General features: G+C 39.4%; 7 protein-coding genes across 8 annotated transcripts; 5 read left to right on the top strand and 2 right to left on the bottom strand.

The window, feature by feature from the left end:
* The first annotated feature begins 503 nt into the window (after positions 1 to 503).
* Positions 504 to 1,797, top strand: LOC135163245 (sepiapterin reductase-like). The gene is made up of 3 exons (XM_064122501.1): positions 504 to 850; positions 1,082 to 1,386; positions 1,470 to 1,797. Exons 1-3 carry the CDS (start codon positions 616 to 618, stop codon positions 1,710 to 1,712), a joined length of 783 nt encoding a protein of 260 aa, XP_063978571.1. The 5' UTR covers positions 504 to 615; the 3' UTR covers positions 1,713 to 1,797.
* Positions 1,798 to 2,220: 423 nt separating this feature from the next.
* On the top strand, positions 2,221 to 4,217 carry LOC135163243 (sepiapterin reductase-like). Its single transcript, XM_064122499.1, has 3 exons — positions 2,221 to 2,577; positions 3,295 to 3,599; positions 3,860 to 4,217. The coding sequence occupies exons 1-3, from the start codon at positions 2,343 to 2,345 to the stop codon at positions 4,127 to 4,129; spliced, it is 810 nt and encodes a 269-aa protein (XP_063978569.1). The 5' UTR covers positions 2,221 to 2,342; the 3' UTR covers positions 4,130 to 4,217.
* A 173-nt stretch (positions 4,218 to 4,390) lies between these two features.
* Positions 4,391 to 5,909, top strand: LOC135163244 (sepiapterin reductase-like). The gene is made up of 3 exons (XM_064122500.1): positions 4,391 to 4,731; positions 5,053 to 5,354; positions 5,505 to 5,909. The coding sequence occupies exons 1-3, from the start codon at positions 4,497 to 4,499 to the stop codon at positions 5,754 to 5,756; spliced, it is 789 nt and encodes a 262-aa protein (XP_063978570.1). The 5' UTR covers positions 4,391 to 4,496; the 3' UTR covers positions 5,757 to 5,909.
* Positions 5,836 to 8,535, bottom strand: LOC135163233 (probable peptidoglycan muropeptide transporter SLC46). The gene is made up of 6 exons (XM_064122485.1): positions 8,400 to 8,535; positions 7,990 to 8,253; positions 7,505 to 7,854; positions 6,955 to 7,234; positions 6,550 to 6,732; positions 5,836 to 6,481 (listed from the first exon to the last, which is right to left on the bottom strand). Exons 1-6 carry the CDS (start codon positions 8,497 to 8,499, stop codon positions 6,252 to 6,254), a joined length of 1,407 nt encoding a protein of 468 aa, XP_063978555.1. The 5' UTR covers positions 8,500 to 8,535; the 3' UTR covers positions 5,836 to 6,251.
* Positions 8,536 to 9,144: 609 nt separating this feature from the next.
* LOC135163242 (NADH-cytochrome b5 reductase-like) lies at positions 9,145 to 10,669 on the top strand. The gene is made up of 3 exons (XM_064122498.1): positions 9,145 to 9,370; positions 9,858 to 10,295; positions 10,375 to 10,669. The coding sequence occupies exons 1-3, from the start codon at positions 9,145 to 9,147 to the stop codon at positions 10,563 to 10,565; spliced, it is 855 nt and encodes a 284-aa protein (XP_063978568.1). The 3' UTR covers positions 10,566 to 10,669.
* On the bottom strand, positions 10,092 to 16,335 carry LOC135163238 (E3 ubiquitin-protein ligase FANCL). Of its 2 annotated transcripts, none has more exons than XM_064122492.1 (6): positions 15,899 to 16,335; positions 15,638 to 15,736; positions 15,324 to 15,571; positions 14,740 to 15,157; positions 10,768 to 10,860; positions 10,092 to 10,225 (listed from the first exon to the last, which is right to left on the bottom strand). In XM_064122492.1, exons 1-6 carry the CDS (start codon positions 16,172 to 16,174, stop codon positions 10,217 to 10,219), a joined length of 1,143 nt encoding a protein of 380 aa, XP_063978562.1. In that variant the 5' UTR covers positions 16,175 to 16,335; the 3' UTR covers positions 10,092 to 10,216. The 2 variants fall into 2 exon arrangements, with proteins under 2 accessions (XP_063978562.1, XP_063978561.1); XM_064122491.1 differs by having other exon boundaries at positions 10,198 to 10,336.
* On the top strand, positions 10,569 to 14,650 carry LOC135163232 (golgin subfamily A member 6-like protein 22). Its single transcript, XM_064122484.1, has 2 exons — positions 10,569 to 10,695; positions 10,803 to 14,650. The coding sequence occupies exon 2, from the start codon at positions 11,292 to 11,294 to the stop codon at positions 13,479 to 13,481; it is 2,190 nt and encodes a 729-aa protein (XP_063978554.1). The 5' UTR covers positions 10,569 to 10,695; positions 10,803 to 11,291; the 3' UTR covers positions 13,482 to 14,650.
* Positions 16,336 to 16,376: the final 41 nt, after the last annotated feature.

Here is a 16,376-nt window from a genome sequence, read left to right as displayed (position 1 = left end):
TACAAGAATTCGAAGAGCAACATACATTGGATAGCTCCAGCCAATCGCATTTAATTATCCTGATTGTCTATAAACAATGAAAACAACATTTCGATCAAAAAGTACAGCGAAAAAAGGACTGAAAACAGAATTAATAAATAAAATGTGAAAAAACGTTACTAATTAAAATTGAGTAAATCATTTCAAAATGTTAACCACCAAATCTGCCTGGCAATCACCTAAGTAATTAATCAATCAATACAGAAATAAATTAAAACACTGAATATTCTATTTTACGAGTCACTCTCCCCATGAAAATCCCATTTTCATTAATTTCTATTGCCAATTCCCTACATTGAAAAATCATTAACATTAAACATTTCAAGACAGAATCCGCGGATCACCCAAAGGGCTAATTAGCCCTTCACATCACATTTTCCCTGGAATGTGATACCGTCCGGCGAGTCAAACCCGTTCGCTGACTACTAGCGCCGGTGGAGAGTACTGAAGTAGATTCATACCGTGCGTGGTCAGACGCGAGAGCAGTGTCAAACCACCGGCGTTAACGGCATCACAGCATCTGTTCTGTCAAAACATTAACAAGTCTCGAAACGCTGTTTTATTCATCGACTCGTCATGGCAGTGGAGTTGCTCTCAGGAAAGACTTTCCTCCTAATCACCGGCGCTAGTCAGGGCATCGGCAGGCAGATCGCCGTCACAGTATCACGATTATTGGAAAAGGGCTCGAAACTGTTGCTCCTGGCGAGAAGTGAAAATGGACTCAAGGATACGGCGGATCAGGTTTCCAAGGAAGTCTTCGTCGACTTCAAGAGCGTTGATCTGTCAGTTGCCACTGCTGACCAGCTGTCAGGTAATCGATTTATTTTCTGGTTCCTTTCAAACTATCGAATGTAAAAAATCTTTTTGCAGAGAAATTTTTGCATTAACTGGAGAAATTTCTCTGCAAAAAGATGCACTATCTGGAGAAATTTCTGCATTAACTGGAGAAATTTCTCCAGATAGTGCACTACAACAATTTAAATTCAATTTATTTTAATGAAATGAACAAAAAATGGACTCGAATTAATTATGATTGTTGCAGAGATAATCCGGAAGTCCATCGATCCATCGCAATTCGATCGTGTGATGGCTGTCCACAATGTCGGATCGGTCGGTGAACTCTCGAAATTCACAGCTGACATGACCGATTTTGACGAGTGGCGGAAGTATTACGATTTGAATGTCTTCTCACCAGCTGTCCTCAACTCGGTTGTCATGAACTTATTCGGAGACAATGAAGGAGTTAAAAAAGTGGTTGTCAATGTTACGTCGATCTGCAGCATTCGCCCGATGAAGTCGATGGGATATTACTGCAGCGGAAAGGCTGCGAGGGAGATGTACTTCAAGGTCATTAAAGCAAAATCGTAAAAATATAGGAATATTTATTAGTATTTCGAGGCAGATCGAACTAATAATCAATTATTCTTCAGGTTTTCGCGGAGGAGAATCCGAACGTCCACGTCCTGAGTTATTCCCCGGGGCCCGTGGAGACGAATATGCTCAAAACTGTCGCTGAATCGGCCGGCGATGAGGAACTCCGAACGTCGTTTATTGATATGAGAAATCAGAATAAGCAATTGACAACTGAACAGACTGTCAATCGTTTCGTTGAGATTCTGCGGGGGCAGAAGTACAAATCAGGAGCCCACGTTGACTATTATGATGATATTTGAGAGCTCCAATGCATCGAGTTCTTCACACGAAATTTTGATTTTAATTTTGTGTTGACAATAAATAAAGCTAGAGGTAATCTATTGACTGAAGTTTTTATTTATTATCCTTGTCACGTCTGATGGTAATAATCGGCTGATAATGATAGCCATAATGTTAGTTAATATTATTTTTTATATGAAAATGTTGACAGTTAAATTTATGAGAATTTTAATCAAATTTGTATTTTTGGTTTCCCCTTTACATAAAAAAAATATGTTGGAGATAACTAAGTGATTGACATTATCATTATCATGCTTAATATTGATAATAAATAAACAGTAATGAGGACAATTATGATATTTAATTTTTTTCGGTGTGTCAATATTGAAATTTGTATTTATAAAAGTCTTAGTCAGTCTCAACTTTTTATGTCGGTTTCAATGATTAAAAATAAGGCTGTTCATAGTTTATTGTTATCGTTTATCATCATTACTCTGCCGCTGATTAGACTGACGACGTAGATTCAACGCGTTAGTAATCAGACGGTCGAGGAAGACGGCGTTACGGTCAGAACATCAGCAGTTTGTCAAGCGTTTCTGTTGACAAGTCGAGAAGTTTCGAAACAGGAATTTATTCGTCAGTTAGTCGCGATGGCAGTCGATGTGCTCTCGGGGAAGGTCTTCCTCTTGATTACTGGCGCTAGTCAGGGCATTGGCAGGCAAATCGCTGTCACCTTTTCAGAGTTACTGGAAACCGGATCCAGACTGTTGCTCCTGGCGAGGAGTGAACATGGACTCAAGGAGACGGCGAATCAGATTTCCAAGCGAGTTTCTGTTGACTTCAAGAGCGTCGATCTGGCTCTTAGCACTGCTGATAAACTGTCTGGTATTTAGGTTCCCTTTAAATAAATAAATTTCATTTAAGGCTCGATTGGATACACTGAATTATCTGGAATGAATAGTGTTTTCTTCTTTTTTATTTTATCTGTAACTTCGTTCAGCCCTGCGCTAAGTAGAGATGCATAAAAAAATTAAAATATGCGGAAATAATTTATATGACAGGATAGTTGCAATAAATTCTAAGCCGGTAATGCCTGATTTAGCGATGGAGGGGGAGAGGTGAGGGCTCTAAAAGTGAACCGTTTAGGAAATTGTTCACTTTTAGAGCCCTCGCCTCTCCCCCTCCATCGCCAAATCAGGCATTACAGGCTTAGAATTTATTGCAATTAATTGAACAAATAAAATAAAAAGATCGGGTTCTATATTTTGTTTTTTTTTACTTTTTTTTCAGCATATTTTGATTTTTTTGTACCTCTGCTTGATGCAGGGTCGCACCAAAGTTGCAGATAAAGAAGGAAAACAAAAATGATGTATTCTGGATAGTTCAGTGTCTCTAGCCGGGCCTTAAGCAATAAACTTTGCTTGAAAAATAATTTTCCAGAAGAAGCGACTGAAGAATTTTTCATTCGTAACAATTGTCTTGATAAACTGAAGGTGTAGCTCAAGCTTCACCTTGGAATTCAGTCGAATCATCTTCTTCAATCACCTTCTCTCTCTTTAAAAGTTTACTATCACTTGAGTGACTCTGTTATTTCGCTCACAGAGATAATTAAGAAATCCGTGAATCATGTGCAATTCGATCGCATTGTCGTCGTCCATAACGTCGGCAGCACTGGTGATCTATCGAAATTCACGATTGATATGAATGACTACACCGAGTGGAGGAAATATTACGACTTGAACGTCTTCTCCCCGGCGATTCTCAACTCCGTGGTGATGAAAATATTCCAGGACAGTCCGAAGATGAAAAAAATTGTTATCAATATCACCTCGTTCTGTGCTCTTCAACCGATGAAGTCGGTGGGGTACTACTGCTCTGGAAAGGCTGCCAGACAGATGTACTTCAAGGTCACATGAATAATTGTCTCATTGATAGTTAATTAATTAATCCATTAATTAAAGTTTTTTAATCCTCTCGAGACATTGAAAAAAAAATAAAAAACATTCATTAAAAATGACAGGAGGTAATCAATAGTATGAGTACATTGTTGATAACGTTTTCATATTTTATCTACTAAAATAAACAAATTTTTGAAGTCTTTTATTAATTAAAAAATTGATACAATGAAAATGATAAAGTTCTCAAAAATAATGAGATGATTTTTCAGGTTTTTGCTGAAGAATTTGCAGACGTCAACGTCCTCAACTACTCCCCAGGGCCCGTAGAGACCGAAATGTTGACGAATTTCGTAACAAACGTAGCCGATAACGATCAACGAAAGAAGATAGCTGACATACGAACCAAAAATGAGCAGCTGACGACTGAGGAGACTATCAACCGTCTCGTCGAAGTTCTCAGAGACCAGAAATATGAATCAGGAGGATTCGTTGATTACTATGATGGCACTGATAGGGCTAGACTCCGACCCATCAAATGATATTATCCTAATTAACGAAATTGTTCAAACAAATTTTTGTTCCTCTCCATTCACTTTTGTTTAGAATAAAATAACTTCGTGAATGCAATACTATTTGTTGCTGAATCTATTCCGAGTTTACTCTTGAAAGTAAATAAACGTGTAAATAATTATAAGGAAGAGTTAGAGATTATCATTATCATCACGTGTGCACTCCTTGTTGACGATTGAAGAATTCAGGGACTGCTAGCGCCGATCAGTAACTATTGAAGTTAATCCCCCTCATGTGTTATCAAACAGTGTCACTCGAGCCATCGTTACGACCATTTCTACTGACAATTTCCAAAGCAGTGAACAGTTTATTGAATTTATTGATCGTTACGTCGTCATGGGAGTGGACGTACTCTCGGGAAAGGTCTTCCTCCTGATTACCGGCGCCAGCCAGGGAATCGGCAGGCAAATCGCCGTGACATTTTCCGGATTACTCGAGAAGGGCTCCAAGCTACTGCTCCTGGCGTTGGATGAGGGTGGGCTGAAGGGAACTGCTGATAAAATTTCCAAACATGTTGCTGTAGACTTCAAGGAAGTTGATCTAGCTGTTGCCACTGCTGATCAACTCTCTGGTAATATTGTAAATTTTTTAAACGAATTTATGCAAATATTTGAGCATCCAAATCATTTGTTTAATTTCTTCAACGTCATCGGTAGATTAAAATTTAATTAAACATTCACTCGAGAATGGCATTGAGTTCGATTGAACATTTATCTCGACGATAAACGACAAGAAGAAAAACGCAAGAGAATGAACGAAAATAGAAAGAAAAATAAAAATAAAAGAAGTCCTGAGAATAGTTACATTAGCACTATAAAAATTTCACCTTGAAGTCAAGTTGACTGATAGTTCTACCACTTAAATCTGGTTATCAGTTCCATCGTTTTTACAGAGATAATAAAAAAATCGATTAATCCAGCGCAGTTCGATCGCATTGTTATCGTTCACAATGTTGCATCGATGGGTGACTTGTCAAAACTCAGCACTGATATGGCTGATTTCGACTACTGGAGGAAGTACTATGATCTGAATGTCTTTTCTCCAGCAGTGCTCAACTCCGTTGTTATGAAATTATTCAAGAATGTTGAGTGTAAAAAAGTTGTTATTAATATGACTTCACACGCTGCGGTTTTGCCGGTTAAATGCTCAGGGTATTATTGCTCCGGCAAAGCTGCGAGGGAGATGTTTTTCAAGGTATTTTCATTTTCAATAATAAATAAATAAATAAATAAATAAATAAATAAATGAATGAATAAATTGCTGGATGGATAAATAAAGCAATGATGATTGAATGAATAAATGAATGAATGAATTGTATTACAAAGTAAATAAATAATGTCTCAGGTCTTCGCCGGAGAATACCCAGAGGCTAACGTCCTGAACTACTCCCCAGGAACCGTAAAAACCCAATTATTCGACACTTTCCGCGATACTGTTGCTGATGAGGGAGAGCAGAAGAAAATTCACGAGATGATATCCAATGATCAGATCTTAACTACCGAACAAACTGTCAATCGTCTCGTGGATATTCTCAAAAATCAACTCTACAAGTCAGGAGCTCACGTTGACTACTACGATAAACTGCCAATAGCCTAGATATCTGTTAAAACAGAGAGTTGACATTTTTCGTTCGGTTTTCATGATGAGAAATAAATAAAATGTAGCACAATTCATGTCCTTCAATTCCAAAAAAATTTTTTTATTGTAAAAATACCGAAGACTTGAATTTATAAAGATATCAATCACTTTCTTAACGTCTAATTTGTTTTCCAGATCACAAAATTTATCACAATGGACTAAGTCGTTAGTACATACTGTAGTATTCTCTCCATAATGAATTATTTCAAAATTATTCTATAAATTGTTTATCTTCCTTAACTATTTATCTGAAATTATTCATTATGACGATCAAGTCCTAATTCCTTGTTCTATCAATTCCTTAGCAACTTTATAATTTTGTACTCTATGTTAAATTGTATAAGAATAATTAAGGCCTTCCTTAATTTTTAAAAATAGTACTTAAATAACGCAGGGAATTGTACTATTGCCCAACGGCCAATTTGTGTCTTTCTTCTAATTGAGCAATTAACGTCAGTTTTCCTCCACAAGAGACCTATAAACGGAAGCGTTGGCAGCTTTCGTCTGATGTCTATCGATAACAACGATCAGCGAAAGAATGCAGGCAAATATCGTACCGGATAGTAAATATACAGGGGAAGGGTAGTAGGGCGGCATATAGTTGGAGTAAAGCAGAGTGTACAGAGGGTTCGTGGCAAGAGGCAGAGTGGAGTCTATGGAGGTTGCCAATGAGAATACTTTACCTGGAAAAAAGAATACGGAAAAGGGATGAAGAACTCACTACTGGTGACTGTTTGGGGGGTATGCTCACCAACATCTGCTGGAGGTACAGATTTCGAGAGAACTGAACGCATGGCCGGGGACAGGAGGCCACTGAATACTGCAACGGTGCTTCCTAAATACATATGCCATGCTGTGAACGTGAATGATACGGCCATTGATCCACAGAACGATGACATAGCTCCAAGAACTCCTAATGACAGCTCTGAAAATCCTGAAATATTTTTTCCTTTTATTATATGATTTAATGTATTGTTTTTTCATTAATTTCTTCAATGAAAAAAAAAATTCACTGTATGTCATTAACGTCGATAATACTTTTTTTAGCTATAAAAAAATAAAAAATTAAGCTCTAGAAAAATATTTTGACAATTTTTTCACGAATACTTTGGGAAACACATTCCTTTGAAGATGGAGAATTTCCGAAGAGTCTTACCGATCCACCGGAAGAATTTAATTCCTAGGGAATTTCCAGCAATAACAAGAATAGTGCCCATGGCCATGAATCGTGAGTAATGTACGACATCCCACCCCAACCTGGCGCTGGCGAATAAAAATCCCATGTTCTGTTCTCCACTGATGGAGACAACGTAGAGAGATAGAATTAGTAGACAAGTCCAGAGAGTGCATCGGTCCAATCCAGGTCTGGTTTTCGTTGCTGTTCGGAACAATTCCTCGACGAGGGTGAAGTCAAAAGGACTCGTCCACCTTTCATGCTGAGGAATAATTATGTATCGATGTATATCCGTCCTAAACTCCGATGGCTGACAATTATTATTTTCTACCAAAATAATTAATCGAATAGTTCAGACAATGGGATTACTACTGACGATGTTCCGGATGATGTGCCCGGAACTTTTTAGAGGTTGATACAGAAAAAAAATAAATCGGGAATATGGTCCTGAGGGACATTATTCCCAGAATGAAAATGAAATAAACAATATAAATTGCTAATTAATAGACAACTAGTGCAGGACATTACTCACTGCCGAGGGATTTTTAACACTTTCGGGGATCATAAAAATGATATCGAGCAGTGCTAATCCAGATATCGAGGCTGCAGTGATGAATAACGCTGTGTACCCAAACTTCTGGAAGACGAGGGGACCCGCAAAGGTCCCGACGACGAGGCCCCCAGTCAGAGCATTTTCGAAGCACGCCAAACGCCAGGCTCTGTTCTCACTATTCGTGATGTCTGAGATATAGCAGAAAGTTGATAGCATTAATAGGCAAAATCCCCCCAGCAAGGCACGAGGAATCGAGGCGATCAGGTAAGTCCAGGGATTCAAGTTCCACATGGTCAATCCCGTGAGAATGATGAATGTCAGGAAAGGGGCTAGAAAAGTGAAATAAAGAAATGTTAATCAATAAATTCAATAGTCTCAGAGATTTTTCGAAACAATTCATTTTTTTGAATGAATGATATGTTTGATGAATCATTTCCTGGTTTTCATGGATTATTGATGAATACCTGTAAAAGCTGCAATTAAAATGGGTTTCCTCCCGTGTTTGTCGCTCCAGGGGCCCAGGAAGAGGGACAAAAAGGCTGGAAGTATTCCCTCGATGAGGGATTTACTGAGGAGAATGTAACTTGCTCGAGGTTGAATCAACTTCTCCAAGTCCATTGCAGCTTGACTACTGCTGTTGGTGTGAAGTATATCGCACGTGTCATAATGGGACTCGCCCAGTGTCAGACGACACGTTTGGTAGAGGATCAGATCAGCGAACACAGTTGCTAAAGGACAGCAGTAGAAATTAACTAATTAATTAAATCCCATTCGAGTAAATATGAACGGAAATTCCTGAAATCTATTGTCTTCTTATTTATTTTCTTTTCAGATTTCGTTGAAAAAATCAGTTCTTCATGTCATTGAGATTTACCTGTCATTCCACCAGCACAAACGCATAAAAAAACAGGTAATTCAATAAAACTATAACGTCGCCATATCGAAGTTCTGTCAATGCCAACTTCACTTTCCATTGTTGATGGTTTCGAAAATTCCTCAATAATTACACAGAAGGGTCCACTATACCCAAAAACTATTCACTTATTCTTATTCTACACTTATTCTGTACTTAATGCAGAAATTGACAGATCTATATTAATCCATCATTTCAATATTTCTGATTCAACAAAGAAAATATTTCACACACAGATATCTCACACCATATTTCGCGATTTACGCCGAGTTATTCACATTGTTTGGGGTCTCATAGGTTACCCGTCACTATACAACACTATATCCCGCCCGTCTGTTACGTCACTATCAAGATAATTAAGGATGTGTCAGTGAAGCACATGTACTGGCTGCTTTCAAGTTGGAAAAACTCGTTTTTAAGTGATTTTTGCTGTCAACTGGCCATTGTTGCATTGTGTTCTGGAGCAGAGATGGCAATCAGCTGTTCAGTGTTTATAGGTCACCTTCGTGTGTGTGAGTGTGTCCGCGAGAGTATGAGGGGCATCGAAATCTCACGATGACTTGACGATTGTTAGATCGAAATATTTAGATAGAAAATTAGACAATGAAAATGAGGCGTTTTAATAGAAAATCGAACGATGAAACGAATTATTTAATTAGAAAATTTATTAGGTGAATTATTAGTAATTAGACAAATTTTGATTAATATGGAGAGACCGAGAACTCCGGATCAGGAAGATTGCTGTGGCAATGGCTGCACCCCATGCATCTTTGATGTGCATAAAAAACTAGTCAAATGTTGGGAGAGGAAGGAGAAAAAGAGTTTCAGAGAAGAAAAGAACATTCTCGAGGCTCTGCGTTATAAAACGTTTTATGTTGATAAGAGGATTGATGTAGACGATGAATACTGCTTGGTATGGTTGAAATACAAAGGTAATTTGTAGGAGTTAACAATGATGAATAATGATAACAGTAATGATTAATTCTTATCTAATGTACTGATGGCAAATCAACATTTTTCTTGATGTTTTCTCTTCAATTATCTCAATAATGAAAGGTTCCATGAAAAAATATGATAAGAACTTTTTTCAGGTGATTAAATTGTTTGCAAAAAACGTATATGGCATTTTTTCCCTCTCCTTTCATTATCCAGAGAAAATAAATGACAAGAAACTTGATTGGTTGATCATCGGAATGATGTATTGACGAAATGAAGCGTGTTCAATCGGCAATAACTCCGGATCGGCAGAGTGGATTCCTGAGAAAATTATCTCAATTTTAATATATTTTTCAGACATTAAAATAAGTTCTGGCTTATCAAAATCACATCGTTAGATCACGAGATATTGACGATTTTACGCAACGAATTTTCTTCGTCATCTCATACAAATTTTCAATGAATTAATTCAATGATTTTCAGCTTCTGCACCTGGAGAACAAATTCATCTGAACGTTGGTCAACATGTAACGATCAACATCGAGTCATGGACGAAGCCATTCACCCCCATATCCTGGACAGCCACGAGTCTGCAGTTATTAGTGAGAATTTACAAAAACAGTCCTTTCACGAATAAATTGAAAGCGATTGAAGAAGGCGAGAAGATTCGGGTTAGAGGGCCTTATGGAGACTTCCATTACTCCAGGAACTCCTTCAGAAAAATTATAATGTTCGGGATTGGCAGCGGAATCGCTGCACTCTACCCAATCGTCAAAGCTATCACTGAGGACGAGATGGACGACACGAGGATGCACTTGATCATTGGTTTCAAGTCAATTCAATCAATTCCACTGAAAAAGGAACTGCAATTGTTAACAGATTATTGGAATGTTGATTGTACTCTTCGACTAGCTGAATTAGGTAAAATAATATCTTGACCCGGAAGTCTGGAATAAAGGAAACTGAAACAAAAAACATTGTTAACGAAACATGATTTCAGGCGAGGGAATGATGATCAATGGAATCAGGATTAAATTAGGGAGAATAAGTCAGGAGATTGTGGAAGATATTCTGGGGGAAGAGAAACCTGAAAAAACGCTGGTCCTCGTATGTGGAAACAGACCATTCAACAGCATGTTAGAAAATTGCTTAAGTGTATTGAACTTTAACAATCATTATATTTTTGAATAACTTTGTTATGTTTGGACAACCATTTTACAAAAACAGAATGGAAGAACAAGTTTTATCAAATCTTAATATTTCTTTATAAATAAAATTTCAAGTTTTCATCTCTACATTCTTGGAAGAACTTTACATTTGAGTAAGTAAGAATTGATGAAAAACATTTCATTAAATAATCATCACTAATAGAAAAATATCACTTTTATCGAACCTTAACTGCACAGGATATATTTTCCTTACAAACAGGACACGTTCCATGGCAGCGATCGAAATACATGTGCTTCCCAGCAACTGTCTGCAGCCACTAAAAAAAGAAAACAAAAGAAAATAAATAGATAATTACATTTTTTAAGTAAAAAAGTTTTTAAAATGGCCCTGAATTTTCTTGAGACATAAAAGAAGTATCTCGAAATACATAAAATAAATATTATGGTGGGGGCCGCGAAGTGATACGCGAGCGAGTAGTCGTGTGAACGAGCAGTGCGAAAGAAAAAGCTGAAAACTGCTGCTGCTGGAGCTGGAGCTTATAACGAAAAAATAGAGGAAAAAGGTGAAAAAGTGGGCGGAAAAGGAAGTGATAGTGAGGAAGACAGGTGGGAAATAGAAAAACCGCGGTGAAGTGAGTGAAAGGGGAGCAAAGAGAAGAAAAGTGGTGAGGGCTAGAGAAGGGGGAAGATCGAAAGAAACCGTTGGGCCTGGGACGAACGTGGGGGAAGGTGAAAGGCATCGAGAAACATGGAGAAGCTTCGAGAAGAAACAGAGAGCGAAGCAGGGACTGATAAGGAAAGGATGGAGAGAAAGATGGAAGAGAAGACAGGTGACAGGCAGAAAAAGAGGAGAAGGCCAAGGAAAGTAAAAGAAAAAACAACGGAAAAGCAGGTGAGGAAGAGCGACGAATGGCTGGAAAAATATTGGAAGGAGAGAGAAGGGGAGGAGACAAACACGGTGGAAAAAAGAGAGGGCAAAGAGAAGGAAAATGAACAGAGGGAAACGAAGGGCGAAGGGGAGGGGGAGAAAGAAGGATTCAGGATAAACAACTGCCTGGAGAGAACGCCACAAGGAAAGGGGAGAGGCGAGCCGGAGGAGTCGATAAAAAGGAGAGGGTCGGTAACAAAGGAAGCGGAGCAAAGAAGAGAGGGAGCAGATCATAAGGAAGAAACGGCACAGACAGACGGCGAGGACAAGTCAAAAGAGGTGAAGAACTGGGAGGAGAGGGAATGGCCCATGGAGAAAAAGTGGGAGAAATGGATCAAAAGGCAAAAGAAAATAAAGGAAAAAAAATGGAAAAATGTCTTCGTGACCTTCGAAGAAATATTCAGAAGGGAGTTTAATAGAGAACGGGAACACACAGAGCGACAGGACAGGGAATTTCTGAACTGTGACTCACTGGGAAGAAAACTGGAGGAGGCCCAAGCGGAGCTAAGAAGAGAGGGAGCAGATCATAAGGAAGAAACGGCACAGACAGAAGGCGAGGACAAGTCAAAAGAGGTGAAGAACTGGGAGGAGAGGGAATGGCCCATGGAGAAAAAGTGGGAGAAATGGATCAAAAGGCAAAAGAAAATAAAGGAAGGGAAATGGAAAAATGTCTTCGTGACCTTCGAAGAAATATTCAGAAGGGAGTTTAATAGAGAACGGGAACACAAAGAGCGACAGGACAGGGAATTTCTGAACTGTGACTCACTGGGAAGAAAACTGGAGGAGGCCCAAGCGAAGCTAAGAAGAGAGGGAGCAGATCATAAGGAAGAAACGGCACAGACAGAAGGCGAGGACAAGTCAAAAGAGGTGAAGAACTGGGAGGAGAGGGAATGGCGCATGGAGAAAAAGTTGGAGAAATGGATCAAAAGGCAAAAGAAAATAAAGGAAGAGAAATGGAAAAATGTCTTCATGACCTTCGAAACATGGAGAAACATGGAGAAGCTTCGAGAAGAAACAGAGAGCGAAGCAGGGACTGGTAAGGAAAGGATGGAGAGAAAGATGGAAGAGAAGACAGGTGACAGGCAGAAAAAGAGGGGAAGGCCAAGGAAAGTAAAAGAAAAAACAACGGAAAAGCAGGTGGGGAAGAGCGACGAATGGCTGGAAAAATATTGGAAGGAGAGAGAAGGGGAGGAGACAAACACGGTGGAAAAAAGAGAGGGCAAAGAGAAGGAAAATGAACAGAGGGAAACGAAGGGCGAAGGGGAGGGGGAGAAAGAAGAGTTCAGGATAAACAACTGCCTGGAGAGAACGCCACAAGGAAAGGGGAGAGGCGAGCCGGAGGAGTCGATAAAAAGGAGAGGGTCGGTAACAAAGGAAGCGGAGAAAAGAAGAGAGGGAGCAGATCATAAGGAAGAAACGGCACAGACAGAAGGCGAGGACAAGTCAAAAGAGGTGAAGAACTGGGAGGAGAGGAAATGGCGCATGGAGAAAAAGTTGGAGAAATGGATCAAAAGGCAAAAGAAAATAAAGGAAGAGAAATTGAAAAATGTCTTCGTGACCTTCGAAGAAATATTCAGAAGGGAGTTTAATAGAGAACGGGAACGCACAGAGCGACAGGACAGGGAATGTCTGAACTGTGACTCACTGGGAAGAAAACTGGAGGAGGCCCAAGCGGAGCTAAGAAAGAGGGAGAGACAGGTAAACTTCTGGAAAAATGAGGTGCGGGTATGGCAGAAAAGACTGGCACAGATGAGGAGGAAAAAATTAGAACAGAGAGTCGAAAGAGAGGAGGGAGGCAACGGGAGTAACGAAAGCGAGGAGTGGAAACTGGATAGCCCACAAGAACCCGACCTCAATGAAGAATCCCCAAGCAAACTGGAACCGGAAGGGCGGGATGAGGAGAGAAACGAGAGGCGGGAAAGGCGCAAATTGATTAAAATAGCAAAACAACAAATAGAAATAAAGTCGAAGGAAGAACCAATGGAGGACTGGTTCCTAACAAAACTGTAAGAAAAGGTGAGAGTCGACAAGATAGAAAGAATAGAGGGGATAGAGAGAAAGAACGGGTGGAGAATCAAGCTAGAAGAAATGGAGAGAAAGATAAGGATCCTGAAGAGGAAGAGAGAACTGAAAGGCCTCCGGTCGTCGGTCTGGATATTTGACGACATGACAGAGAGGCAGAAGATCATGCAGGCATGGATAGAGAAGCAATCGGTCAAATGGGAAAAAGCCGGAAAATCTACAAAGATAGGCTTTCAAAAATTAAACGTGGAAGGGGACTGGCTAACTTGGGACGAGGAGCAATATGGAATGAGGCTATGGAAAAGTGGTAGCGAGAGAAGAGATTTCGTGAAGGAGACACGAGAAGAGGATCCGCATGAATTGGGAATTTATCAATGGAACACACAAGAGATAAAGAATGTGGGGAGGAACGAGGAGATATGGGAAAAAGCGGACGTAGTAGTGCTGCAGGAAACACATCTAGAGGAGAAACAAATGAGGAAAACAATGGAAAATTTAGACAATAACTTTATATGGCACGGAAAGGCGGCAAAGAAAAAACATCGGAGAGGAAGAGCGGCTGGTGGACAGATAGTAGGGATCAAGAGGAGGTGCGGTGGAGGGGCGAAAAAACGCAGAATGGAAACATGGGACAATGGAGAATATAGGAAAAAGAGAAAGGAGTTGTTCAAGAAATTCAAAACTTTTAATAAAGACAGGGACTGGCACAACAGGAGAGCATACATACCCTGTAAAAGAGAGCTGAACACACTAAGAGAGAACCTGATAAGGAAGTGGAGGAGAAAACGGCGGAAATCTCGCAAGAAGACAAAATAGGGAATAGACAACCGGGAGTTGGAGGGACAGAAACAGAGTCGGAAGAGGTAGAAATGGAGTGGGGTGATATAGACGCACCGATACAAGAATTAGAAATACAGACAGCGATCAGGAACCGCGTATAGGACCGAAACATGGTACGGTACGATGGTGTAATAGAAACCATCCTACCCTAACGAATTAGAGGATAACAATATTATTATTATTATGAGTATTATTATTATTACTATTATAATTTAAAAAAAAAAGAGTTTATATAGTGTAAGAACGGAGTAAGAAAGGAGGAGGTGTAAAACTAAAATGTAACACCAAGGAAAAATAAATATATTATATTATATAAATATTACGGTCAAGAAAAGTTTCAGGGAATTTTAAATGACAGTAAATGCGATTTTAATTATTTCTTATTCGAAAATTTCTCTGGACTCACCTCCAGGAGGCACGAGCTGTGAAAATGTTTTCTACACTTCTCGTTGTTACAAATCTCTGAAGGGAGCTTTCCATCCCCAGACTCCATGGAGAAGCAAATACAGCACTCGTCGTCATCGAAAATGGCACCGGTGTCCTTGGTCTCGTCTGCTGGACGCTGTGGTAATTCCGTAATCTCCAGCAGCTCCATAATATTCTCAGGGATCGTTCTGTCAGAGTCCCACTTGCACATGTTGTCACTGAGGACTGTCCTGCATTTGGAGACTTGTTTATCGCTCCCCAGGAGTTCTATTTCAGGGAAATTGCTGTGTGGCTGGAGCGGGTTTACCTTGATGAGGAGGGACAGAGCGGAGTTTATGTGGATTCTTCTGTACAAGTGACATGGCTTGGGCTTTGGGGGATCAATTACCCAGCAACTCCTTGAAATCAGTGACAATTAATTAGTTCGATAAATTCAACTGGAAATATATATGAAACTATTGGATTTTTTAAAAATTTGGTCAATAGCTTTTATTTAATGAGTCTTTCGAGCCAGTTAACAATTATTAACTGGCACTGGCCAATAATTGCAAAAAAAATACTAACTCATCAATCTCTGCGAGTTCTCGCCAAGTCTCTTCGAGAGCATCAACCCTCGTCTTCAATGTCTTGGCAGCATCCACCAGTGTCGGGATACACTTGTCAAAAAGACGCCAGACAGGTAGCTCGGGTAAGTCTGAAGAAAGCAGAGTCCAGGGGTTGCTTGACATGTTCTCTGGCTTCAGAGTGACTGATATATTGTTGTAGATGATCTTTACAGCACTGAGATCGTTATTCCCCTCAACTTGAAACTCCTGAAGTGAATAAATCATCATTAATTCACCTGATTCTTCTCGATTAAAATTACTTTTGAGACTCACTGGCTCTTTTAGAAGTGTCGTTAGCTCCTTTAGCATATCTTTATTGAAGAAATGGGATTTTGAAGTCATATCACTGGTCTTCTGCTTGATAATTCCCTCCTAATACCCAAATAATAAAACAATACTAGAAAAAAATTGTCCACCCATTTAATTACAGTGCATATGGGATTAATGGTTTTAGTTTTCATTCCGAATAATTTATCAATGCTCTATTAATTAACAAAGAATAATTCATAAGCAACAATAATCATTTTTGCCTACCATCAAGCCTTGCAACTGCCTTAGAAATGAAGGGACAGAAGTCCCATTAGCCAACAAATCATTGAATTTATTTTCAAAGTCACTTCCTTGAAAAAGGCAAATTTGCTGACCAAATCGAACTTTTGCACCCCTCAATTCCGGATAATGTGGTACACGAAGTTTTATCTCAACCCTCGTGTCTTTATTCAGCAATAAAAAACCGTACCAAGTCATTGGTTTCTCAGAGATGAGCACCAGGAGGGGGTGGTACTTGACAATTTCAGAGTATTCAGCCATTTTTGTTAACAGTGGCCTGACAATTCTCACTCACTGAATTATTCCCATCATTTGTGATCAATTTCGTAAACTTCGCCGACGTTTTTATGATCTTGTTTATGTTTTTGAAGAATCAGCTGATCCCTCCATTACCATTTCCAACGAGCGACAGCGAAAATCATTGACCACCAGAGGCGCTACTGTCTCTTCATTTCCGCCATTT

The sequence above is a fragment of the Diachasmimorpha longicaudata genome, chromosome 6, assembly GCF_034640455.1.
Source record: "Diachasmimorpha longicaudata isolate KC_UGA_2023 chromosome 6, iyDiaLong2, whole genome shotgun sequence".
In the NCBI taxonomy this organism is placed as follows: Eukaryota; Metazoa; Arthropoda; class Insecta; order Hymenoptera; family Braconidae; genus Diachasmimorpha; species Diachasmimorpha longicaudata.
The sequence above is the reverse complement of the archived record's forward strand: the minus strand, read 5'-3'. Positions and strand labels throughout refer to the sequence as shown.